We start from the raw sequence: 27,834 nt of genomic DNA on the forward strand, positions 1-27,834 counted from the left end.
ATGGTCCTTGGTTTCAGGCCCAGAACTAGAACTGGGGCACAGGAAGAAGCAAGCCTGGCCAGGATGGGCACCTAGAGACCTGTTTCAGCTTACCAGGAAGCTCCGAGTCCAGCTAGCACAGGTATCAGCCTAGACAGGAAGTCACTCAATTTTTTTTTTCCCCCTTGGATCACAGAGTGATGGGCCAAGTAGAATTCAGCTGTTTGAGTCCCGTATCCCCACGCTCTTTCAACATCTCCTCAGAGAATGTGACTCTCTGATTGCCAGTGGCCTTCTCCGTCAAGTTCTACAGTGACTTTGCCTCCCTAACCAGGTCATCGCCTTGCTTAGTTCCTGGGAAGGTTACTCTGCTGTGACTAGTCAGCCTGAACCCTTGTCAGCCTACCGGCAACTCACTTGACCTTTCTTGAGCCTCATTTTCCTCATCTGCATAATGGGGAAAATGACCCCCCCCCCCCATGCTGGCTAATTTTATGTCAACTTGACATAAGCTAAAGCTATCTGAAAGGAGAGGGAACCTCAACTCAGACGTCTTCATAAAAACAAGCTGTAATGATTGATGTGGGAGGGAGGGCCCAGCCTATTGTGGGTGGTGCCATCCCTGGGCTGGTGGTCCAGGGTTCTCTAAGAAAGCAGGCTGAGCAAGCCATGATGAGCAGGCCAATAAACAGCATCCCTCCGTGGCCTCTGCAACAGTTCCTGCCTCTAGGCTCCTGCCCTGCTTAAATCACTACCCTCACTGCTTTTGGTGATGAACCTGTTACCATCAGCGGTTCCCAACCTGTGGGTTGCAACCCCCTTGGAGGGGGAAGGAGCATTGAATGACCCTTTTGCAAGTTGCCTAAGACCACTGGAAAACACAGATATTTGCCTCCTAACAATTCAGAACAGTAGCAAAATTAGGCCACCACAACATGAGGGCCTGTGTTAAACCACTCGAAATGCGAGCAAACCAAACTCTTTCTCTGTAAGTTGTTCTGATCATGGTGTTTCATTACAGCAGTAGTAACCCTAAGACCCTTCCCCTTTTGTCACAAGACTGAGGATTGAATAAGACACCATGTGGTGCACACTCATTCAAACGTTAGATGCTGTCAAGGGCTGACGTGCAAAAGCTCATTTTAATGTAAGTCTGGAGTTGGAATGTCTTCACAGTGCTTGGTTCTTTTGGGGAGGGCTTAGTAGGAGGCCTTTGGGTCATCTGGGATACGCCTGTGAACAGGGCTGAGGGACCCCCAACTCCCTCCTCTATTTTCTTTGCTCCCTGGTTTGTTTGTGACTGTTTTCTCTGCCACACCCACCCATTAGGATATGCTGTTCCACCACAAGTCCAGCAGACAATGGAGTGGAAGCTCTGTAAAGGTGAGCCAAAACGAGCTTTTCCTTGTTATCCCTCGACTAGCTCAGGCACTTCGTTATAGTGAAGGAAAGCTGAAGATGTAAAATACGGCCTGGAAAACTGGGGAAGGGGTTTCCTAATGGCTCCTTGAGGAGAGCTTCGGAATGATGTTCACCTGCCACACATGTTCTATAAAATACCCACTGTATACATTTCTGCAAAACTTTGAGTGTTAAAACTTGAGTCTCCTGACTCTGGGCATTTAAGCCTCACAGCTCTGGAGGCGGCTGGGGTGAGCCAAACTGCTCACACAATAGTTATAAATCCAGAGGGGCTCAATCGTAACAGAAGTTTATCACTGTGTCATGCCAGCCCAGAGCGGGTAAGAGGGTGAGCAGTTCTCCGGTGATGCGGACACCCCGCTTCTTTCCAGCTTGGGCTCTACTACCCTTCTGGCATGTGCATCCAGCCACTGTGGGGTGGGGGGACAGCCAGAGAGGTTGTATTTCTGTTCACGGTCACTGCAGAAAAGTAGTTAACTCTGAGGACACCTGGCTGCAAGGAAGGCTGGTGGTGTGCCCAGGTGAGGGCAGTGTTGTCTCCTGCTGGAGAGTCAGTGGGTTCCTCCAGCTTTTGGATGAGGAAGTCTACACAGGAGCAATTAGTTTGTCAAAATTAGTTGGTCACAACCAAGTAACAAGGCCAGGACAGCGGCCAGACCTCTGATGGCATGTCTGGTGCCTGAGGACAGTGCCCACCCGACCTGAGCTGCCATCCTCTCTCATACCACCATGTCTTCATTGCAATGACAGACATTTGCTCCCTGCTTCCCCCATATTCTTTCAGCTCCTGTCTGTGGGTGTTCGTGTTCAGACAGGACATCAGAGCCGAGCGGCACCACCTGCTGCTGAGTCCTGGTTTGACTCCACACCATGGTCCTCTGAGCAAAAAAACGACAAAGACTAGCTTCCAGGCCGTATTTTATTTTTACAGAAGCGGTGGCCCCACAGCCACAGGGACGTGTGTTCTGGAGAGTAGGCACAGCGCCTGAGGCTACAGGAGCCTGATAAGCGGGACTCATGCCTTCTCCTTGGTCCCCATGACCAAATTAAAACAAAAAAACAAACAAAAAAACCACACAGCACACACTGCCACAGCCACCCCCTCCTCCCTTCCAGTAACAGCCAATTCAGCTTTCCAGCCAGACGGTGGCTACAACTCTGACTTTCCAGAACACCTTCATGCAGCCAAGAAACCAGAGTCACGGAGGGGAGAGGCTTGCTCTGACGTCCCACATGCACTGTCCTGCAGCAGCGAGGTGGCTCCACCAAGCAGCCCCTGGATGGCTGGACGAGGACAGGACTGGCTTGTGAGGAAAACCTGGGACCCAGCTTACTACACTTGGAAGACGGCCAGCCACTATCAGGCAAGATATGACTGGAGCCAAACACTAACCTGAAGCTAATATCATTCAAAATCCCTTCCCTTCCCAGGTCCTGGGGCATGTCTGTGGAGGGCTAGAATTTGGTTCTTTAGGGTGACACACGTTGCTGGCATCACTGCCACAGTCCCAGTGGCTTTGGGATGGAGGCTTGAGCGGTGGAACGATGGTGCTTCAGATGTCACGCTGACTAACCTAGCTCGCATCGACCACTCATCTGCAGCAAGCAGAGTCATCGGTCGGCGAGGACGAGGATGCACACGGGCCACCGAGAGAGCCCGTGCCAAGAACGCATGCTGCACAGACAGCAAAGCGAAGACTACTTCCTTCACAGGCCAAGTGGATGTGGTGGTTCCTCCGCCTTCCAGCGGCCACGAGTGCTCCAGCCTTTGCAGGCCACACGGGCACTGCGCAGTATGTCAGTTCTCAGCGGCATCAGTGAGCATCCTTCGATTAAAGTATGACTCTAAGGGTTCTGGCACATGCCAGACAGATGAAAATGACAAGGGAGCTGGCTTGGGGGTGGGAGGAAGAACTTTAGATGATGGACAGTCCCTAACTGTCACCTGGATCGTTTATGCTCCCCCAACTTCTAACACTAGGCTTTCTACTGTCTAACACAGAAAGGCTTCAGGAGCTCTTACATTTCAATGAGACTTGAGAAAAGAGCAGCTTAGCGGGGACTGTGACCAGCTCAGCTCTTGAATTCTGGCTTCTCTTCCAGGACTTGATTCCCCCCCCCCCGCCCCCCGGAGACTCGGGGTTTTCAGCCAGGCCAGGCAGTTCTGAAGGTGGGGCTGTACAACCAACCACACTTCACTAACAAGGCAGAAGGGCCTTAGCGGCCCTCCCTCTGGAACGGAAATGGAGCTAACTTTCTCTGAGCTTAGGATTTGTAAGGCACTGAAATTAACTAGAGCTGGGGGTGGGGGAACATAACAGGGGGAATGAGTGACCCCGGAAGCTTTCCTTCCAACCCCAGGGAGGGTCCTCACAGTAGCACAGGGCAGACACCCCTTTCTTACTCAGTGTGGGAACCACCCCTATGTGATACAGTCATGAGCATGCGCCCCCGAGGTGACTCAGTGGGTCTTAGAGGAGGTCTGGATGGAGGGAGTTAAGAAAGAAAAGCCCAGGAAGGTCAGGCTTCCCATCTTGAGGTGTCTTTTCCAGGAACAGTCCTGAGTGGGCCCAGTGATGGCTGGGGTGACCCTCAGGCCTGAGCACACAGGAAGAAGGGGCAGGATGGCCCAAAGATGGCAGAGAGGACTTTGGACTGGACCTGGCTTTGGCACAGCACATCCTGGGCCTGCCTGCCCATCATGTGGCCCCCCCTGAGGTCCGGGGGGGGGGGAAGGAGAAACCTCCTTTGCCCCCACGAAGGGCTCTTGTGGCTGATGCAGGCAATGCAGGTGCAACCCCAGGGCACCCCCTTCATCATGCCAGCCAAACCTGTGCATGGGTGACCTGTGGGGGGCAGGGGTCAGATGTGAGGTTGAATGGGAAGCAGTGGCGGTGGCTGCCACTTGTGAAGCTCCTCCCATACAACCAGCCCTTTATGTAGATGATGGCCCAACAGGTAGGAATTTTTACCTCCTTCCACAGATGAACACAGGGCACAGAGGGGCAAAGTGAGCAGCCCAGAGTCAAGAGTCGCACGGCTAATGAGTGGCTAACCTGGGGGCGGGACTGAGAACTGTGTGACTCCAGATCCCTGTGCATTTCCTTCCTTCCGCTTGCCTGAGCTGCCCTGGAGATTTCTGGAGGGGTTTCTTTCTGAAATCTGGGAAAGCAGAGACGCTGGAGCGAGGGAGAGCAAGTCCATTCCCATGCATCGGGCTCCCGAGGTGCCCCGCTCAGTGCCTCGCCGCCTTGCAGATCTTGTCGTACACTTCAGGGAAGGCATCCTGGCAGCCGAGCTGCTTGCGCAGCTTGTGGTACAAGGAGCCGTCAAACATCTCCCAGAACTCCTCCCGGTTCATGTAGCAGTCGGCGTATAACATCTGGAACCTGGATGGGAAGGAAGGGGTGAGGGTGTGAGGATGGGGGGGGGGTGAGAGGGTCCCTGTGCCCCGACACCCCAGGCCACTCACCCGTGCACACTCCGCACAAACTTCTCCAGCTGCCTCATGCAGGACCTGGCCTCGAAGTGCTTCACGCGTGGCTCCCCATACGCCCCAATGTCCACGTAGAGCTCAGCCTCATCTCCCTTGGGGTGCACCAGTCCTGGCTGGCTGGGCAGGATGAACGGACACAGCCAAATGGGGTAGACCTGAGGGGCCAGGGAAGTGGGTTGGTCTCAGGTAGCAGACACAGGACTGGCCCTACCCACATCCCACAAAGGGAGACTTTGAGTTTGCAGCCCTCACTAGAGGCTCCCAGCTGTTCCCTTCTTTGGCTTCCTCTCCACCCCTGCCAGATACTCCCACTCTATCTCATGGGGCCAGCAGCCCGCCTGGCCCCCCTTTCTTGCCGCCCTGTCTGAATGGGCCAAGAGACTCATTTTATAGTTGGAGGAATGGAGGCCCAGAGGGCAGATACACAAAGCTGGGTGACATGGCTCTAGAGAGGAGTGCTGGATCCCACGGAAGCATGCCCGCCTGGCCACCCGGCTTACGTGGATGTCGTTTTGGAAAGTGTGCAGGGCCTGAGACAGGCACTTCATGGGCACCAGCATGTCCTGCACCACGTGGTGCTGTTCGTACAGCTTGCGGAGAGTCTCGCCCTGGGTCAACTTCAGGAGGGAGATCTTGGGGGGCACCATCCAGCCAAAGAGGTAGCGGAAGATGGGGTTGTTGCCAAAAGGGATGATATCCTAAAAGACAGAGAAGGGGGATGGGAAGACGGAGTCACGGCCAGGTCCTCAATCCACCAGGGACAAATACTCCAGGGTGCGAGCCCCTCGTTAAAAGGTACAGGGGCCTGGACTAGACGGAGCCGGGTTTGATCCCCAGCTCTCACATTCACCAACTATGACGGCCTTGGGCTAGTTACAGAACTTCTCTGAGCTCAGCTTCCTTATCTGGGAAAAATGACATGCGAGGCAAACAGTGATATTGTGACCTCCCCCCCCCAGCCCCGGCCAGGAACACAATGATAAGATGGCTACCATTCCCGTTCTCGAGATTAAGAACCGTCTGCGAGATGGTTCGCATCCCATAAATATTTGCTAAATGAATGCTGTCCAGCGAGAAAAGGGATACGCAGAGAGCTTGAGCAATGTTTCTAAGGTCACGCAGCAGGGATGCACCAGGTAGGTGGAATCGAGGCTCCTCTGCCTATGTCTGCCCAGCAATACGCGCACTGGCTGTTAAGTTCCCGGACACGGGTAACTTCAGATTAAATGCTGTGGGTCTCTTTAACGGACCCTATTTCAGAAGCCTGTACTATCTTGTACTCTGAAACTAGAGGCGAACACCGCTCCTCGCATGCCCACCAGCACTGTGCGGTCACACTTCCAGATTCCTGCCGTTTCCATCACAGGTGAGCACCCCGTGAAGCCTGCTTTTAGCCTCAGTGAGACTGTGTCACCTTTCTCGGATCCACTGTATCAGTCAACATCGTCCATCTCAAAAAGCAATGTTTAAACACTCTTCTGCCACCCCCTTACAATCTGTCCTTTGTCCCTTTAGTGACCTGGGGTCCCCAAGGCCCTGGCTTCACTCTTGTCCTGTCCTGCCAATACACCGAGGCCACGCATCCCAGCCAGCAATCTTCCCCAAGTTGCTTCATCCTCAGGCTCCTGCCACCTCTGCTTGGGTGGGCTGGCTGCAGGGCTCCAGCGATGACCAAAGATCTCGAATCTCCTTTCTTACCCATGTTACTCGCCCCCACTGGCTAACAACGGCTATGAAAATGGCCACGAAAGGATGACATAGGCCCGGGCTAGGACTTAATAGGAAGACGAAGGTCAAAAGAGGATGTTCATGTACCCAAAGCAACATAGTCCTTGTACGCTTATGTACGTATGTATGCAAATGCATGCCTGCAGAGGTGACATATAGAGGTCAGAGGACAGCTGCGGTGTTGCCCTTGCTTTTCACCTTGTCTGAGATGAGGTCTCTCTGGTTGTTTGCTGCCCTGGGTATCAGGCTAGCTATCTGGGAGGCTTCCACAGATTCTCCGGCTCCACCTCCCATTAGGAGCTCTGGGATTAGAGATGTGGGTCATCTTGCCTAGCTTTAAGTGGTTCTGGGGATTCGAACCCAGGTCCTCACTCTTGAACAGCTAATGCTGTACTCACTGCATCATCTCTCTAGACCAAAGTATCATCAAGGCAGTGGGTGTCAAACCCCCTCTCCCCGTCCAGACAAACCCCATTGTGCTAAGGATCGAATTTATGGCCTCATGTGTGCTAGGCAAGCTGCCATCACTGAGCCCCAGAAAATGCTCTTATATTTAAAAGATGAATGGTAAAATCCATACTAATTAACTTAGAATGATTTTTTACTTACTATGTAAATACTTATGACAGGACAAAGGAACAGGCGTTATATTTTAGAACTTTTAGAGGCCCTCTAGACCTGTTCTGTGCATCGGGCCCCACAGGTTACCTAGCTAGCCCTGAACTTGGTGCTGCTCAGTGACCCAAGTCGGGGAGGAAGGGAGATGCTTGAGGCGGCCAGGCTGGTCCCCTGTGAGGGGTGGACTGACTCATCACCCAGAGTGCAGGTTCACCCAGTTGTTTCCAAAAACCCTTTTTCCTCCCGGGAGTAAGCTGAAGTGAAGGCAGCCAATGGAAGGGAAGGTGCATTGACGGGAAAGCCTACGTCCTGAGACCCATGGGTGTGTGTTCCTTATCAGAAAGGTCTCTGCTTAGCTGGGGGCCCTACCCACTTCCCCAGAGACTCACAAAACTGGGCTCCTCCTCAGGAAACCACCCTAGGCAGAAGGGAGAGGAAAGAGGCTGGTCTAGGGGCAGAGGTGTGGGTAAAGTCCATTGATCTCTAGGGTAACAACATTCTGCAGGCCAACTCTGCTTGGCGCTCCTGCAGGCCAGTTGAAGCCTTCCTGTGACTGACAGCTCGGCTTCTGCAGCCGGCTGCCGCCCAATCCTATTTCCCTATTGCCTAGCATTTCTAAGTCCCAAGAGTAAATAAACTCCAGGTAAGCAAACACAGGCTTAAAACACCTGTTCTTCCAGTTCCTCCCGGCAAAGGAAGGTAATTTAGGACAGGGTTTACCTAACAGAGCAACAACAGACAGCAAGCTTCATTTTGAGCACAGACTGTGAACAGTTAAAGATCTATCTATCTCCTTTGGAGATGGGGCTCAGCGCGCCTCAGCTGGAGTGGGTTCAACTACATGGTGCTATCAGTTAGGATGTGGTGGCAGTCACTGTCAACCGTGACAGGAAAGGCACACTGCAGAATATGCCTGAGTCTCTCTTGCATGAGGCTTTCGTGGGGGAAGCCAACCGCTTTGCTGTCTGCTGTTAGGCAGCTCAAGGAGCCCACCTGGCCGTGAGTAAGGGCTTCCTCCATCCATCATCCATCGCCTCACACTCGTGGGCCCTCCCCTGAGCCTGACCACTGCAATCCCCTTACCCCACTTTTTCTTTTTTTTAAAAAAATTATTTTTTAAAAAAGAAAACAAACTTAACCTGTTTTCATTTTATAAGCAAATGCCAGTTCCCACTCCCTCTCCTCCTCCCATTCCCTTCACCTGCCCCTCCATCTCCCACCTACTCCTCAGACAGGGTAAGGCACACTGCTCTGAGGAAGAACCAAGGCCCTCCATACTATATCTAGGCTGAGCAAGGTATCCATCCAAAGAGAATGGGTTCCTAAAAAAGTCAGTACAAGCAGTAGGGATAAATCATGTTGCCACTGCCAGTGGCCCCACAGTCTGCCCCAGCCATACAACTGTCACCCACATTCAGAGGTACTAGTTTGGACCTATGCTGTTCCTTCCCTGTCCAGTTGGAGTTGGTGAACTCCCATTAGCTTAGGTAAACTGTTTCAGTGGGTGTCCCCATCATGGTCTTGACCTCTTTGCTCATATTCTCATTCTTCCCACTCTTCAACTAGATTTGGGAAGCTCAGCCCAGTGCTCCGCTATGGCCCTTACCTCACACTCACGGCACCCCTCAAAGGCCCTGACTACCGCCTCTGCTCATCCCACACTCATGGCTACCCCTCACTGGGCCTGGCCAATTGCAATCCATCACCCCACATCACCGAGGCCTGGGTCACTGCGCCCCCCACCCCCCGGCACAGATGCCCTCCCTGGTTCTGAACCACTGCGTTCTCCTTCACCCTCGTACACCGCAGCTCTACTTCACGGTGTCTGTGGTCACTATCATCTTCATTTCCACTCACAGTCTGTGATTTTAATCCCCACACCTGTGCTCTCCCCACACTTTGGTACCCGGCTCCCCAGTCTGCTCGCCTGTCTCCCAGCGGTCTCGTCTTTTGCTGAGCTGGGCTAGTGCTCTCATGTCGTACCTCGGAACAGCTGACAACACTGTCACCATGGTGATCTAATCTCAGAGCCAAATCAGTCCTGGTGTATCTTTTCCCAGAGCCACCCATACCACACTCACTCACCGCGGATGGGAACACTGCAGTGCCCTGTCGCAGCAGAACTCAGTTGCTGGAGCACAAAAGTATCGTCCAGTTGGTCCTTTAGGACCGTTTCTGGAGTCCCAGACAATCAGTGTCTATCTTCATTTATTCCACATTTCCTACTGGCCAGGTGCCCCTAGAGGTGGCCCACTACTGACCTGGCACCCGCTGTCACGGTGTGAAAATCTACAGCCACATGCTGGCCTTGCCATGAGTTCATGGTCCCTAGTCACAGGAAGCTGAATCCCCTGGCCATCCCCAGCCAACGAACTTCCTATTCTGTGAGGAACAATTCACATGTCCCCTCTCAAGTGGTCTGTCACCATGCCCTGGCTGAAATTCCTACTTCTGATTTCACTGAGAAATTACAGACAACCAACTGATTTCACTGAGAAATTACAGATAACCAAAAGGGAACTCTCTCGACTTCCCACCTCCCAACTGTCCCCAGATTCCAGTGACTGCTCCCTCCCACACATGCTATCACAGGAGGCCACTTTCTCAGCTGAGCCAAGGACTCATCCCACTCTCTAAACACCCCCACCCTGTACTGTCATTTTCTCCATCAGCCCCAGGACACATAACCATGATGTCACCTCTTCTAAAAACAATTGCAGATTCTTTCTTAGTCCCACCCTCCTTCCACCATCTGTCCTGTGTCTATTTGTCCCTTTAAGTAGCCTTGGAGATTGGTTTTCATGATCCCATTCTTTCAGGCTCAGCCTTCAAGGGTTTCACCTGCTATTCAAAGCTGATTCTATTCCTTTGTCTCACTTAGCACTCACATTATCCTGAAGGTCCCCAGGGCTCTGGCTAAAGGACCTTCTCTTCTGTTGGTTCCTCTCCCTGGGGAGGTAGGGGACATCTCCTCCAGGGCATTTTCATGCACCTACTATCAAGGCTTTAAATAACATTTCTGAGAGAGAGAGAGAGAGAGAGAGAGAGAGAGAGAGAGAGAGAGAGAGAGAAAGAAAGAGAAAGAGGCCAGCTGTGGTGGAACAGGCCTAAAAAGCTCTGTATTTGGGGGGGGAGAATGTCGGAGACTGGGGTTGGTCTCATTGACATTAAGACCAGCACGAGACTTTATCTCAAACACAAAACAACCAACCACACACACAAAAAACCTCCCACAACCTCAGAAACATTTCCCTACCACCAAGGCCCCTATTTACACACACGATCTTAACCTCGCTGAGGCCCCCTGGTCCTCACACATGGTTGCCTGGCTACCAACTCAAGATCCCATCTGTGTGCTCAAAGCAGTAGCTTCAACAGATGTGGTCAAGGCAGAACGTCCAGTGTCCTTTACTACGCCTCCCCTGCTTTCTGTGGTAGTTAGGGGTCTCCAACCTTGAGCACATGCCAACCTGTCTGGGAATCCTGCCTCAGTCCCTCGAGCTGCTTTTTGCTTCTGTTGCCTCTCAGACAACAGACATGTTTCATCTCTTTTTCCAGGATCACTTAGTCCCCAACCTACCTCACACTCCTTCCAGCTACCAAAGATTTCCTTTAAGATTAAAAATAAAAAAGTAGGACACATCGCCTTCCTGCTCAAAGTGCCCACTGGCTTCCTATCACACCTAGAATAAGCATTAAGTTCTCACTTGACCTACAAGAGCCATGTGACCCAGCCTCTGGCTGCTGGGTGACCTCATTCTGCACCCCGGCTCTAACTCAGCAACCTTGCTGGGTTTCAGACATATGCAGCCTGCAGGGACAATAGAACAGTGAGGTCCTGAGTGACTGCAACTGACTCCTGCCTCCCATAAGAGGGGCAAAAGGGTCAACATAATCGAAGGAGCTATAGCCTTGGAGGCAGAGCCCCTGGAGGCAGGCATGGGTGGGGGTGGGGATGGTGAGCAAGGATCTTCCTGATCTCGCATCTGTTAACAAATTCTTTTATTTTGTTTTTTTGAGACAGGGTTTCTCTGTGTAGTTTTGAAGCCTGTCCTGGAACTTGCTCTGTAGACCAGGCTGGCCTCGAAGTCACAGAGATCCACCTGCCTCTGCCGCCCAAGTACTGGGATTAAAGGCGTGTGCTACCACCACCTGGCTGTTAAATTCTTAAATAAGACACTGAACAAAATGGGTAAGTTAGACTTCACTGACATGAAAAGCATATACGCCAACAGACATTGTTAAAATGGTGACAGCAATGTGCAGGATGGAGAAATATTTGCGAATCACGTGTCTGCGAATGGTTTAGCATCCAGAGCGTGTGAGGAGCACATACAACTCAGCGACAAACACAAACAGCCTAGGGAAGGATGGACAAAGTGGCCAGTGAGATGGCTCAGCGGACCAAGGCGCTCGGTGCCAACCCCGATGACCTGAGTTTGACCCCGGGGAGCCACAAAGCGGAGGGAGAGCACTGGTTCTTGAAAGTTGTCCTCTGATTACCATGGCACGTGTGTTACACATATGCACACAAACACACACACACACACACACACACACACACACACACACACACACCAAAACAAATGGATGAATGGTCTAAAATTAAACAAACAAAAGACCCCACAAATGGCCCACAAGCACCTGACACAAGGCTCAAGATCAAGAAACCACTAAGGAACTACAATCAAACACCACTAGACAGCACTGCCTTTCTGGGGACGGCTGGAATAACAATACCTTACAGATCAAAAAATCAGCATTGGATAGATCAACGCGGAAGCTGAAACACTGTGGGAAACATTTTGGCAGAACCTCTGCCAGTTAGACACAGAGTTACCATAATCCAGCAATTCCAATTCTTACTTGTGTGTATGAGTGTGTCCCCCAAAGAACGTAAAAGCTGTTCACTTGCTCTTGTAGTACAAAGAGAATACCTGGGACCCTATCGAGGTGGCAGCTACACAGCATCACGAGTGTACTGTGCTCCCTCTCTTGGCCCACCGCTGGCCATTCCTCTGCCCAGGGACGCTCCTGGATGTTCTGAAAGATAGAGTGGCCTGCTTGCCTTCCTCAATGTATGACCCCACTGTCAGTGTCAACGGCAAAGGTCAATGTCTCACGGCAGCAGCCCAAACACAGTAACTGCTCCGCTGGGCCATTCACTTTACTAAAAGGACAGAGAATGGTGGCCCCAGTGTGAATGGCCTGCTGTCCCAGGGGAGCCAGGGCCTTGAGAGAGCCAAGCCTCACCTGGAGCTCCCAGAAGATGCTGCGTGTGTGGCGGTGGTAGTAGTGCCGCAGGGGAATGTACTCGAGGCCCTCCCGGTTTGTCTTCAGGTAGTTCTCGACATGCTTGAAGAACCACGGCTTGTAGTAATTGCCGATGCTATTCAGCTGAAATGACAAGAGGGTATTGTGATCAGGGAGTGCCAGACAGGAAGGAGGTGGAGGAAGCCACCAGGGAGCAACTGTGATCTGACACTGTCAACTGTGGCCTTGGAGAACCTTCAAAGGCAGGCGGCTTGGGCACAGCAGGCCCTCACAGCAGAGAACAGACACTCAATGACCTCAGTGCTGAGCACAGGGCCGTGGAGCCGGCTCTGCAGTCTAGGAAATTTAGTGGCCCATCTTAGCGGGTGACCTGATTCAAACTGAAGCCAATGTTCACAGTGCCAGTGACACTTCAGGGCTCTGCACAGTTAGCTTCCTGCTGCCCTCTCCGAGCCAGTGAGGCTCACCCTCACTGTTGCCCACAGCTCCAGCCAACCATGGCACTTTCTTCCTGTTTCCAGACTTGGCTCCAGTCCTCTGGGTTCAGGACTTTCCCTACAGTCCCCATCTCCTGGAGGGAAGCTCAGGTTACAAGTCCTGGTCCCTGGCTCTGTGTCCTCCAATGACACTCTGAATTGTTGGCTTATAGCTCTCAGAGGTTCAGGCTTTGATCTGGCTGGTTCCAAGGTGACTTAGCTGCTCAGACCCCAGCTCCTTCTCCTCTGTAATGAACTCTAGGCAGGTTCTCTTGGGAAGACAGAACGTTCTAGAGCTGGGAGGCTGGGGCACATGTTGCCTGGCTATACTCTAGCTGTGTGAACTGGTGCAGGCCACTCCCTTGATGTGGGATATCCTTCTGTACATGCGTTGCTTTTATTGGCTGATGAATAAAGCTGTTTTGGCCAATAGCTTAGCAGAGTACAGTCAAGTGGGAAATCTGAACAGAGATATAGCGAGAAAGTAGGCGGAGTCAAAGACGCCATGTAGCTGGCGAAGGAGGACACAGGTCACAGCTCGTGGTGATACAGATTAATAGAAATGGGTTAATTTAAGATGTAAGAGCTAGCTAGAAATACACCCAAGCTATTGGTGAAACAGTGTTGTAATTAATGTAGCTTCTGTGTGATTATTTGGGTCTGGGTGGCCAGGAAAATAATAAACACCCTGTTTACACTCCTGAACCCTGTTTCCTGCATATATAAATTAACAATAAAAAATACATATGTTTCAGGGCTTTATTTCTCTCAAAATAAAACAAAAACAACAAACAAAAAGCAGGACTATACTACACTGTACATACTGTGTGCCAATCTGCTCTTCCCATGTATAAGCTAGGCTGATCCTTTAGCCTGCTTGTCTCACTTTCTCTATGGAAAGATATTGATGCTGCTGACTGGAGTGGCTGTATAGGTCAAAACACACAACACAGGACACACCTAGCATGGGCCTGGCCCACAGTGGGCCACAGCATCAGCTCCTTGCTCTCCCCCTGACTTTCAGCCTTTCCCTCCACAGTCAGCACCTGCCACTTTCTGGGTATCACCCTTGTGTGAAGCCCTCTCCGTGACAAGCAGTTCTGCAGAAGAGCCTGTTTGCCCAAGCTGGCTTCCCTGTGGAGAGTGAGGCCTCTGCTTGGTAACAGAAGGGGAGCGAAACTCAGCGGCAGATGGAGCAATTTGATCTAAGGTAGCTGAGGCCTGGCCACTTGCCTGGCAGTGGCATCCACTATGTAATTAAGTCGAAACTTGGGGTGCCTCGGTCCAAGGTCTTAGGGAAGCATAGTGCCAGAAGTCCCGAAACGGTAAATAAGCCAACCTAACTACCACTCAGGACACACGGCAGTTGGGAAGGCCAGGCGGCCGCAGAGGCTTATTCTGGCCTTAATATATCACAGAGAACGGCTGCTGCCTGACTGTAAAGTGAGGGGGTCTCATCCTGGATGGTGACACCAGAGGGCCCGTCACAGTGCCTGACTGGCTTCTAAACTGGGACATTTGGCCTATCTAACAGCATCCTTTCCCAGCTCGGCTAACATCTGTGTCCTGGTCTTGCTTGTTAGGACAAAGGCAAGAATCCCTGGCCTCTGGGCTTTCCTGCCATTTGTCCTAGAAGGATCTTGGGGCCTTTGTTCCCTCCTCAGGAAACATAGGGATCAGGCCAGCTGTCTAAGCACTTTAAAAGCCAAACAATTCCTTTTAGTAATCATCACTTTGATGGCATCTAATCCATCAAACAATGGTCAAGTTATTTTCGTAGGGTGAGTGGCTTCTCCCCTTGGCCAGTCCCCTCAGCTTTATGCTGTGGACAACCTCTAAGGAAAAGCCAGGGAGAAGCTGGAAGACCTTTGGACCAGATTCCCCTGATAAGTGATTAGGGGTGGGGTGGGGATGGGGCCTCACAACGACTAGGCCTGAGGCCATGGAGAGCCAGAGGACTTGAGCTCCAAGGCTGCTGTTGCCACTAATGCTCTCCAGACCTGCCTCCCACCAGGAATCAATGCTGTGGATGCTGCTACACTCTAGAAGCTGGGACTCAGGGACCCACATGAATCAGGAGCCAGAGCCCAGAATATAAATCTGCTATGCTTGCTGGGCATCTCCAGGAGCCTCCGCCCCTCACTGGGCCTCATTTCCTAATGGAGAGGGAAAACTCCACATGATGTGTGAGTCCTTTTCAATTACTGCATTTAACTAACACCAGGGCTTCATTCACACTAGGTAAGCACCCTACCAATGGGGCTACACCTCTAGCTCTCCTTTCCAATTAAACAAAATTCATTCATTCATTCATTCATTGTGTGTGTGTGTGTGTGTGACAGAGGACAACTTGTGGGAGCTGGTTCTTTCCTTTTGCCATGTAGGTCACAGGGATCTAACTCAGCCTTGTTGGGAAGTACCCATATCCACTGAGTCATTTTGAGGCCCCCAATTCTAAAAACATGTGAAGAGTGTAGGTACAGGTCAAGAGCCTTAAGAGGTGCCTACACTCCTGATGTACCACTACTTTAAGATATTCTTCAAGGTCTCACTGCTCCACTAATTAAATTAATAAACAAAACTGGAAGCAACTTCCATTTCCAACCACGGACAGTGGTTTTCATTAGCAACAGAGGGCATTTGCTCAATGCACTCTTCTGAAGACATTAAAATCAACGAAAGCCGAAGAGCACAGGACAATGCTTACCCACCGGACAAGGCAAATTTGAAGAGGCGATTGCAGATAAAGGTAGACAAACTAGAAAACTCTGCAAAAGTGTGTTCAATCGTGCAAGTAACAAGAGAGCTACAAAATAAAGAGGCACTATTTTTAACTTTATCAGATTGGCAAAAATCAAAGTGTGATCCTCTCACCACAGCTGGCAAGGAGATGGGGAAAGGCCTTCAGCCGCCTGCTGCTGGGTGCGTGCACAAGCATGACTACCCCACTGGGGGCTACGGGGTTTCACCCACCCCTATTTAGGGTGCTTACACCTTGGCTCAGGGTTCCATTTCATTCATTAAAAACGCTGGTGTGAAAGGACAAGAGGGGAGTCTTAAATCAGGGCTGTAGGTACACAGGTCTTTCCCCCTTTTCTTCCTGGCGATTCTCAGGGCCTTTTGACCTCTGGTTCCCTGGAGATTCTGCACTAGCACTGGCTTGAGGGTATAGTTTAGAAAGAACTTGGCTCTCTTTTGTTATGGTAATTCCACCTGTAAACAAGGTTCCAGCTGCGGGCCCTATACACCTGCCACGCCTGGCTCCCCCAGCTGCTTCTAGCCTGAGGCGCTGGGCACCTGTAATCTTCTTCTACTGCTCCTGATGGGAGGGGGCCGTGCCCCCGTTGCCCACTAATATAAATACCCGACTTGAGTTCAATAAAGTGGCCTTTTACTCTTTGGTGAATGAGCAGGTCTCTTTGTGTCGTGTGTTTAAACCCTTAGGACAATCGTCCATTCTCATGGACTCAGTTGAGGAAAGCGCGCCTGGATCGGGCCTGGGTATCCACAGAAAAGTGCGGAGGCTAACACAGGGCCAAGTACTTACATTCAAACAAGTGGCCCGGAACAGGGTAAGAGCAGGACATACCTAACCATGTATGCTGAGCTATGCATGGCAGACTGAGACTGTGGAAGTGGTTAGTTACTGCGTGTGTGTGTCTCTGCGTGAAGAAATGCACCTTAACTTTCTAACTTAAAAACTTGAAAAAGGTTTTACAAATGCACGGTGGTGGTGGTGGGGGAACCAAATGAGGAACAGCTAGTTAGCTTTGGGTCATGTGTGTCGGTCTTTCACTTGTTCATAGCTCCAAGTCTCTTACAACGGGCACAGATCCTTTCTGAATGGAGAAAAAAAAAATCCCTCTATTAAAAATCACTTGGTTGCCAGGGATGGTGGCACACGTTTTTAATCCTGGCACTTGGGAGGCAGAGGCAGGAGGACCTCTGAGGTTGAGGCCAGTCTAGTCGACATGGAGTTCCATACCAGCCACGGCTGGTTTGAAAACAAACAAAACCAACAAATATATTCTATCATTGACTCACACCTATAATCCCAGAACTTACACACTCGAGAGACTGAGGCAAGAGGATGGCTGTGAGGTGGAGCTTAGCCTACATTACACAGTGAGTTCCAGGACAGCCTGAGCTAGCATGTAACCCTGTCGGAAAATAAATAAAAATTAAAACATTACACACTTGCTACGTATAACTAAAATATGTTAATAAAACATTAAACGTTGTATGGTGGAAGCTAAGGGTGTGCCCAGTTGGTTTGCCCAATCCTGTCCCTGCCATCCTGTGGAAATTTAAATTAGCCCTTGGAGTACCAGTTTCCTCATCTATGGCACGGGCTGTCGTTAGACATTAGGTTTTTGTCTACCACAAGGCGAGCACAGACAAGCAGCTGGCAGGAGTGGAGAAGACAGGACTCTTGTGGCCCCTAACACAGCTCTGAAGGAGTCTGGTTCCGGCATCCTGGTGGACTGCCTGCCACAAGCAGTCAAGAAGAGGCCCGGTCCCAGCCACCTACCTTGCTGGGTTCTACGTCATCCGTCATGACCCCCGTCATGATGACAGCCTCATCTAGGGAGTACAGCAATCCCTCCACGAAGTGGTTCTCCGGCCGCTGGGACTCGTGGGTGAACTTTTCACAGATGGTCTCCAGGCCCCGAACCGGCTGAAACCGCAGCTTGACGTACTTCTTGGCAGGGATGATACGGATCTCGGCCGCCACCAGGAAACCCAAAGTCCCACAGGACCAGGGCACAGCATAGAAAAGGTCTGAGTTTTCAGACTGCGAGACAGAAGTGGTGCATGCTGAGAACATGACCTCTAGACATGGTCAATAAAGGAACATGTAGGGCCTGGGCCAGATTCCTGCCTACTGCTATCTTGAGCAATGTTACATTATGATCTGTACTCAATTTTCCCTCTGCAGTCCCTACTTTATATTTAATCTCCTACTGCTCCTTGTATCAGGAATGCTCAGCTAAACAGCATCCACTACCTACTGCTGAAGCCTAGCCCCTGAACCACACACTACCCAGCAAGGGCATGACCAAAGACCAGACAGGGAGAACGAAAGGGGGGCCCCAGCGCAGGCTAAACGAGATAGATCGGTATGAGAGCCAGGGTGGCCAAGAGGCATGAAAATGTGAACGTGCCCCCTCCTGAGCGGGCACTAAAAGCAACAGTGCCTTTCTTGGCCCACATCACCTTATTTCAGAGCCTGGCAGGGTACTGCCTGCTTTGACAGGTGAGGAGCATGAGTCCCTACTGAGGCAGACCTGCCTCGGTCAGGGTTCCTAGAAAGTCAGCTGCAGCAGCCGGGCTCAGGCAGGATCTCCCAACTCCGAAGCAGTGGTCTCCCTACAGCCTCAGGTTCTGAACATCTGAGCCTGCTGGTCCCACAGACGGGCACTGCCTTGTCCATCGGCCACGCTAAGTTAGATTCTTTACGTCTCCAAGAGCCTTTTCCCAAAACACTCCAGCCTCGGGCTGGTTTGCCAATAGGCCAGTGGTGTGCCAGCTCTACTAACCTGCATTGCCTTGGTGACAAGCAGGACAGGGAGCAGTGGGCCAGGGGACAAGGAAGTTCTGTGGCAGGCAGCAGGATACTGTCAACCAATCCCTTTCCTGGGTTACTTGCTTATCTCATGCCCAGGTCACAGCAGCACAAACTCCCAAAATAGCACCCCTGGCTCCGCGCCCAGGAACCCCGACACTGCCCCTTCCCCCTCCAGCTCTCGCAGCTGCCAAGGAAGGAACCCTGCCGGCCTCAGAGAAGCCCTTGTCTCCTTTCTTCCCTGATGACACGATAACAGGGCTCAGGTGAGAGTGCAGGGCTGAACCACTCACTGTGACGGATTTCTTGGCTGACTGCGAAGTATTTACCCCAGACCCAATCTCCTGAGCTACCCATCTTTCCTCGGGCTTTCCTCCGTGAGGCCAAAGCCCCGGTGGCTCGGATGTATCCACCTTGAACCCGGTGACCCAGGTTTAAGTTCTAGCTATGGAGGACTTCCTATCTGTGTGACCTTGGGCAGGTCTTTAGCCTCTCTGTGCTTGAGTGTCCTACCTGACTCCTGGCAACCATAGTTTGTTGGAGAAAATAAACACCGTAACATATATACAGCATTCCAACAGTGCCTCAGTGCCTTTTAGGGGCTGTTCAGCCCAATAGATGTATTTACAGCAGAACACCCCAGGACGGACACCCAACTCCACGGTCCCCAACGCCCCCATCGCTGAACTTACCGGCGTGCAGCGCACAAAGCTGCCGTCTGCCAGGACCAGCTCATATGCAGTGCAGATGTGCTGGAACAGACCGTACTTGTGGGAGGATGACTCGATGCCTGTGCCCATGATCAGGCCGCCTGCGGAGACGAGCGTGTCAGCAGGGAAAGCTGTGGTGTGCAGGGTGAAGCTGGTGGGAATGGAGCTATTCAGTGAGGGTATTCCCCATCAATCAATTTGGAGAGCAGGAGTGAGGAGGTCTCCTTGAAGGAGGGTCACCACCCTCACCTCCGGCCAGCCTCAGAGGTTAAAATATATCTGTGTGTGCATCCACGTTAAGAGGAACTTTAATGAAAAGGGAGGTTACTGGGTGGTGAAGTGCTACAACCTATGGGAGGGTGCTGGCCCTGGACAAAAGCTTTGGTGGTCAGAGACCCTGCAGGGAGAGGAACCAAATTTACTCCAAGTGGGACACAGGTAGAACTGGAGCATCAGTCAGTCGTGAGGAAGCAGACGGCATCAGATTACCTGAACTGCTCAGAAATGGAGCATAGGCATGCTATATCATGGAAAAGCTATCACCGAGTAGATCTGCTATATGGAAGGGGGTCGATGCTCCTCCACTGTGATACTGGGACCACCCAGTCCTCCGACCACGAACACGGAGCACTCACCCACTGTGAGGTCATCAAGTTCAGGCAACACAGGCAGGGTCCAGCCAATGGAGTTCAGCAAAGCTGTCACCTGACCCATAGACACCAAGGGCTCCACTCGAACAATCTGTAGATGTGGACCAGAGAGAGGCTGGGTCTGAGGGAAACAGCAAACCCAACAAGAATGCCTGCACGCAAAGCACGGCATCTCAGCCTTCATGGATCTTTCTAGAATACTAGACTGGCTTTAATTAACGGTGAATGACCTCTGATTCTGAGTGAGCAAGTGTTGAATGCCATCCTCTTGAAGATCTCACAACTGTTGGGTGTGGTGGCACACAGTGAGAATCCTAGCACTTGGGAAGCTGAGGCAGGAGAACTACTTGCTACTAGTTGGAGGCCAGCTAGGGCTATAGAGCAAAATCTTGTAAAAAAGCAAACAAAACAAATCCCAAACAAACAGAATAAATACAAGAAAAGTTCAGTTACTTTTTTTTCTAGATTATAGGAGAAATCTTAATGTGGAAGTTACAGCAAGAAACAGCAGTCATCCACACTAACTATTCACTTAGCAAGGACAAGCATGAAGCAGATCTGTCTTGCTTTTCCATATGTCTATGCTGCTCTTTTGTATGTTTTCATACAACATACATACACACAAGTACAAACCCACACATGCACATCTGTTTGACTACTAAAGATTTAGTCCTAGAGGGGGCTAGATAGATGGCTCAGCAGTTGGGAGAACTGGATGCTCTTTCAAAAGACCTGGGTTAGATTACCGGTACCCACATGGCAGCTCTGCAGGCACCAAGCTTGCAAGCAATGCAAAAACACGTATGTAGGCAAAAACACCTGTATCTGTAAAGAAGAAACTAGCAACAGAGATTACGGAGACCACTCAGTGGAAACCTCAAGTGCTAGGACAGAATTTCAGACTCTTGGCACCCATGGAAATGTCTGGTAGATGTGACAACCAGCCCAGTATATGAGAGTTAGAGACAGGGGGTCCTTAGAGCAAGCTGGCTAGCCAGACCCACCAAACTGACAAGTTCTGGGTTCAAGTGAGAAACCCTGCCTCAATACATACGGTGGAGAGCAATTACAGAAGACAGCCCACTTGCTATGGGGTATTTCTACACTGTGTAGTGTGTAAATGGACTGCTTCTGTTTCCACAGAAGAAATGCTATGGGTACCATCAAGACTGAAAAAGATTAGATTCGAACGGATATTTGAACTTGATAGGGGAGGTGACAGTTCCTCAAACAGGTTGGTCATTCAATCCAAACTTCTAAGGCTAATAAAAGCCTTCCATTTGATCAAGTATGGAAAAATAATTTTTTTTATTATTAAAAGATAATGCTTGTCAAAAATCATTTTGTCTTAACAAAGATATAACCTGCTAAAAAAGGAACTCGTCAAAGTTAGGGCTGGGGCAGGGTTTTGGTTTCGTCTTTTCAGGAAAATAAAAGCATCCAACTAAGGAATCTGAAGACCACTGGACAAACGAGACATCTGAAGAAAAAAAGACAAACATCCAGAGAAAAACGTCCCAAGAAAAAGAGTAAAACTTGGCCTAATGGTAAAGCACATTTCTTTTTTCTTTTTTACCTTTTTATTGATTTTATTGAGCTATACATTTTTCTCTGCTTCCCTCCCTTCCTTCCCACTCCCCTTTCTGCCCTCTCCCATGATCCCCAGGCTCCCAATTACTCAGGAGGGCTTGACTTTTTCTACTTCCCATGTAGATCAGAGGTAAAGTCCATTTCTAACAGGGTAAAATTTCATAAATCTTCCCAAATATTTGTTTCTGAAAAGGCAAGTGGTCTGTTTGTGGTCCTAATTCAGTTAAAAATCAAAGCTGGCTTTGGAGTTAGAGCATGGCTGTCTCCGTCTCTAAACTCAAGCATGTTGTTGAAGGAAAATCCAAAGTCTCTGTCTCATGTCAGAAGAGCCACCTGATCTGGGACAGAAGAAAACTTAAGGGACTATTCTTCTGTCCCTAATGTATAATATTATCTCTAAAATTATGAGATTATTATATACATATTTATATGTATATAATATACAGTATATATATTACATGTACATATATATACATACATAAATATTTAGAATTAAGTTGCGTAGCCTGGATATACTTAATAGATTCTGGTCCTTTAACTTCTCTGAGATCTGCTGCATATGATACTTAAAATATTTAAGTTTTCTGCAGTGAACCATGATCATTTTAACAGTGACCTCTGAAGTCTCCAAAAAGATGCTGGGCCCCACAATGACGAGTCCACCTAGACTGTGGCAACTCCACTAAGCTGACAAACACCACCCAAAGATCAGCTTTGAACGACACACTGCTCAGGACAATTTCAAGGCAGTGAGTTGAGACGGTCCAGCCTGCAGCCTCTCCAGCCAAGACTGTAGACAAGCACTGGATTTTCCCATCACACAGAGACTAAACAAAAATAACACAGAGCTCTCCCAGGACTTGATCATTATCGCGATTGCCCCCAGTCAGCAGGAAGTCATTTTAAGAAAATGATGCCCACATTCCCAGGAGGTGGGGTGGGTGGTTTCTGATTGTTCTATCGGTTATGAATGTTTGTCCTTGTTTAGTGGGGTTGATTGCAAATTGTTACTTGTCATGGTAAGGGAGGAAACTAAGCAAAGGAGGCTGGATTCAAGGATCTCCTTCTAAAAAAAAGGGGGGGCAGTTACAGAAAGGACATAAAAGAACAGATTACTGAGTTTAATTTAAACTAAAAATTAACTATTAAATCTCAAATATTTTAAATTGGTATGGATTTTTATACACTGATACAAATTTAAGGTTACTTTTGTTAGAACATATTCTATATATGCTCCTATTCTTGTTTAAGGTATTATTGCATACTAATACAAATTTAAGGTTATTTTTGTTATGCTGTACATGTTTCAACTCTTGTTTGAGGTATGATACCTGTATAGCTCATTTAAAAATATAATGTATAATTAAGAAATTAGAATAGTAGTTATTCATCCATAATAATCAAACTTGTAGCCATGCTAGGTATGTTTTCAAGGTTAAATAAGAGATATATTTTAGATAGATGGGTAGTCTTCATACACTTCAGAGACTTATGAAATATGGCAACTAGGATGTTTTAATGACCTAAGGCTTTTCTTTTCTTAAAAAATTATTTCTTTTTACTTCATGTGCATTGGTGTTTTGATTTCATGTATATCTGTGCGCGGGTTCTGGAGCCACTAACTAGAGTTACAGACAATTGTGAGCCGCCACATGGGTGCTGGGAATTAAACCCAGATCCTTTGGAAGAGTAACCAGTGCTCTTGACCACTGAACCATCTCTCTAGTCCAACCTAAGGCTTTTCATGACAGTGAGACACATGGTCCTAGTAGCATAAATTTACTCCAAAAAAGGATGTTGGGCATCGAAGAACCTCTATATGGAGTTTGCTTTTGCTGTGGCAAAGTTAGCCACTGGGCAACAAACTGCTCTTGCCTCGACTGCTGAGAGTATGCTGTCCAAATTGGACAATCAGGACATAAGCAGGCAGCTGCCGAACTTTGCTAAGACAATCCTTCAAAAGTCCCGCTTCACAGAAGTCTGTCAGATATTCTGGGCCTGTAGCCGAAGGCAGATGACCGTCCAGAGAGCCAGCTGCTTCTGTTTCTTAGTTTTGGAAGTTGCTTGCTCTGCACTTCTTACTAAACAGTTAATGATACTTGAGAGAAAAGGAACAAACAAGGCAAGCTCTGAGACTATCCTCACCTGACCAGAGTGAGGGGAGCAGGGAGGGAAACCCGGGCGGAGACTGCATCATTATGATTTGCTAGACCAGAGTTCCAGAGGACCAATCATAAAAGTGTTTGCAGCACAGAGTTTCAGAACAGTGTTGTCCAGAGAGGAACTCCTGGAAGAACTGAAAAGAACACCATAGCATACACAACCTATCTCCTGAGGCTGAGGCCAGAGGGTAGAATCACCAGGGAAGATTACAGGTAGACACCAAAAGGTCATCCAGGGCATAGTATTCACTCCCATAAACCAGCCTGGAAGACTTGATTCATGGAGCCTTGGGCAGAGTCCTTACAATGCCTTGCCTCAGTATTGGGGAAACAACTAACTCAGATTAGATGATATTCTGCTCCTGCCTAAGAAATCAAGACCCAACAGGATCAAATTGTTCCCCAGGATTTTAGCTGCCTCCTAGAAACACAACCTCAAGACATGAAGGACTGCAATACCCAAAGCCCACGAGGAAAAGGTCAGAATGTCACAACTATCCGGTCAACACTTACAGCTAGCAAAGACGAGGGAAACTACACGATGAGAAAAACCAACCAAGCAAAACAGAGCTAGAACTGACAGACAACAGAAGAGCAGCCAGGGACACCAACTGAATTCTCTGTGTTCAAATAGTTAAGTTTGAGGGCCAGCAAGACGGTTCTGTGGAGAAAGGAACTTGCCCTGCAAGCCTGAAGACCTGTGTTCAGTCTACAGAATTCGGGAGCGAACTGACTTTTGAAAACTGTTCTCTGACCTCCACATGTGCCCCTCAGCATGTGCGTGTGTGTGCATGCACACGCATACACATAGATACACACACACACAAAGAAATAAAACTACAAAAGATATTAGCAAGACCCAGTGTCTGGAATGAAAAGATAAATGGGCTGGGCTAATAGCAAACTGCGAATTACAAAAGAAAAATTAGTGGGCTTAAATAGAGGGCAATGGAAACCATTTACAGTGAGACCGGAGGAACAGCTTGAGGAACCTAAAGAGGCCTAACACACCTGTGATAGCAGTCTCCAAAGGAGGAGAGATAAGGGAGGCAGGAAAAAAAAATTATCCTCAAAGCTTCAGTGAAAAAAACCAACAAATTCTAAACCCAAGAATTACGAAGAAAATTGTACCAAAACATCACAATAAATTGCTCAAACCTAGTGATTAAAAAACAAAAAAACCCAGTGATTAAAAACCTCTTAGCAGAAAAGGGGGGAAGCCTATTAAGAAGGGTGCTATTCTCTTTTTTCACATGTAATCCTTCTTTTTTGTTGTTTTGTCTGTTTGTTTTTTCAAGACAAAGTTTCTTTGTGTAGCCGTGGCTGTCCTGAAACTTGCTCTGTAGACCAAGCTGGCCTTGAACTTAGAGATTTGCCTGTCCCTGCCTCCTGAGTCCTGGGATTAAATGTATGTACCACCACCACCTGGCTATGAGTTTAGTTCCCAGTATCCATGTTGGGCGGTTTATAATCACCTGTAACTCCAGGATCTGATGCCCTCTTCTGTACTCTATGGAGACTCATGTATGTGTGTGCATATATATTTATATAGACACGTAAGTAAAAATCGAATACACTAAAACAAAAACCCCTGACAGAATTCTTGCTAGAGACAATGCAAGCAAAGGCAGTGGACTAACTTCTCCAAAGTACTGAGAGAAAACACCTGTCAACCTGGAAAAATGTGCATGTGTATATATTGTGACATATACAAGAAATATTAAGAGGTCCTTCGGACAAAAGTAAAACAAACCGACAGAAATTTATCTCTAGAATAGACAGTAACTACTCCATGGACAAATAGATATTTTTATTTAAATTTCTTTAATAGGCAACGGGCTATTAAAATAACGACAGAAACACAGGGCACAGTTAGGGAGAGTGTGACTACAGAGCAAAGGGCAGGAGGGAGGACCTGGAAGTTTATTGTCCTCAGATCTTTATACCGCATGTGACGTGAGATAGCGCACTACTGGGCCTGGAGGAAAACACATACTGGAAACCCTGAAGCCCTGCTACAGCTTAGGAAGCCAGAAAGGACGCTAACACAGGATCACTAAGATTATTTGATAATCCAGAAGAACGCAGGGAAGAAGAAAGAAAAAAGCAGCAGGGGATAAATGAGGCACATATGCAGACAACGAACAGCAGGTGACAGGCTCAAAGCTCATCAATTAAGGACATTAGACGCAACGGTCTCGCCACCTCAATTAAAAGACAGAGGCTGCCAGGTTCAATTTAAAAGAAGCAAGACCCAACTGGGTGTTGCCTAGAAGAGAAACACACTTTATTAGGTCAGCAGTAAAAGGATTAAAAAAAAAATACATTATCATGCCACTGCTAGTCCAATGAAAAGGCAGTGGCTTTATCAATATCAGACTAAGATTTCAGAGGAAGACTATAACTGAGGATTTTTTAAAAAAGGCAATCTTGGCCAGATGTGGTGGTGCACACCTGTAATCTCGGCATTTGGGGGGAGGTAGTAAGTGTGGGGTTCAAGGCCAACCTGAGCTACATCTTTAGATAATGAAAAAAAAAAGACTAATCAAAAGGATATTAAAAAAACCTTATACATGTTTGTTTATTTATGCCTAGTAACAGAGTTTTGAAATTCATGATGTGAAACTGATACATGACGGATAGAGAATAAACAAACAATAACAGGCCGACTTCAGTCTCCGTGATGAGCGGAGAAGAAATGTGCAAAGTCAGATTTGAACAAGACTATGAGCCATGAGAAAGAAATGACATTTGTAAAACATGTCAGTCTAAAACTGTGCACTCACAAGAGCGCATACACACATACACACACACACACACACACACACAATACTAACCTGGAGTATTTTTTTTTTTTAAGTTGAAAGCATTCAATTTTCTGGCAATAGCTGAATGAAATCAGAAATCTGAGATAGAAGGAGTTTGCTAAATATCTGGAAACTAAACATCCCTGTAATTACCCAAGGTCAAAACATAAAGCAAAAGGGAAATTAGAAAGTATTTTAGGATGGGTGACATGACTCCGTGGATAGACACTTGTCACCAACCTGACAACTTGAGTTTGATCCCCAAACCTCTAAGATGGAAGGAGAACTTACTCCCACAGCCGTCCTCTGACCTCTGCACGCCTGCACGGGCAATGAAATTCTGGTTTTCAAAAGTCATGGACAAAGAGAAAATATCGAATGATTTTGGAGTTTAAAAAATTAGCAAAGGATCTGAACAGGCCTCAGAAAGACGACATGCCAACGGCCAGTATCTGCATGGAAAGATGGCCAGGGTCTTCCGTCATTAGGGGAGAGCAAGCTAAACCGACAAGGAGACGCCACCGTAACACACACACGCACACATGAGAACGGCTAAAATCAAGGACCACTACGACAGGTCCAGCAATACGTAGCAGCACACACACACTGCTCACAAGGCTGTAAAATGTGCTACTCCTTAGAAAAACAACCCGACCAAGCCCTTAAACATACACAAACATCCACATGCCGTGACTCAGCCATTCTCCTCCTTCACATTTGTCCAAGGAGAGACTTTTCAAGATTTGTTATTTTTTTTAGATTTCTTCATTTGGTTTTAAACTATGTGTACGTGCGTATCTGTGTGTGGGGACATGTGTGCAGGTGCCCTTGGAGGTCAGAGGCTTTGGGTCCCCAGACCTGGAGTTACAGGTATTGTCAACCCTGTATATGGGTGCCAGGAACCAAACTAGGGTCCTCTACAAAACAGTACACGTGACTGACCGATGAGCCATCTCTCCGGCCCCCATTTTAATTTTTAAATTATGTGTATGTGTGTGTGTCTGTGGAGCTCAGAGGTATCCAGCAGCTTCCCTGGAGCTGGAGTTGTAGCTGGTAGTGAGCTGTCTGACATGGTGGGTGACAGGGACTGAATTCGGGTCCTCGCAAGAGCTGAGTCAGTTCTCCAGCCCTAAAGGAAGACTTTCCATGTTTACAGAAAGCCTGTTCAGAAATGTTCCTGACCAAAATGGAAATAACCCGGATGTCCACCTGCAGGTAAATGGCTAAACAAACTGATCTCTCCACGCAAAGGATACTTACTATTGAGCAGACAGACAGTATGTGCCAGGCACACACACTTCAAAATGGACGCGTCTTAAAAGACCCTTTTAGAGAACCCGGACCAGAAAAGTATGC

General features: G+C 48.7%; 1 protein-coding gene across 1 annotated transcript in view; it reads right to left on the reverse strand.

The window, feature by feature from the left end:
* Positions 1-2,302: 2,302 nt before the first annotated feature.
* Positions 2,303-27,834, reverse strand: part of Dhcr24 (24-dehydrocholesterol reductase) — a 29,972-nt gene continuing 4,440 nt past the window's right edge. The window contains exons 3-9 of the mRNA XM_048453247.3: positions 19,905-20,010; positions 19,252-19,370; positions 17,525-17,788; positions 12,497-12,640; positions 5,398-5,595; positions 4,874-5,052; positions 2,303-4,790 (exon numbers count right to left, since the gene is read on the reverse strand). Coding sequence (XP_048309204.1) covers positions 4,637-4,790; positions 4,874-5,052; positions 5,398-5,595; positions 12,497-12,640; positions 17,525-17,788; positions 19,252-19,370; positions 19,905-20,010 — 1,164 coding nt within the window. The 3' untranslated portion in view covers positions 2,303-4,636. The remainder of the gene's footprint in view (positions 4,791-4,873; positions 5,053-5,397; positions 5,596-12,496; positions 12,641-17,524; positions 17,789-19,251; positions 19,371-19,904; positions 20,011-27,834) is intronic.

Source organism: Myodes glareolus, chromosome 3, assembly GCF_982192425.1.
Source record: "Myodes glareolus chromosome 3, mMyoGla1.1, whole genome shotgun sequence".
Taxonomy (NCBI): Eukaryota; Metazoa; Chordata; class Mammalia; order Rodentia; family Cricetidae; genus Myodes; species Myodes glareolus.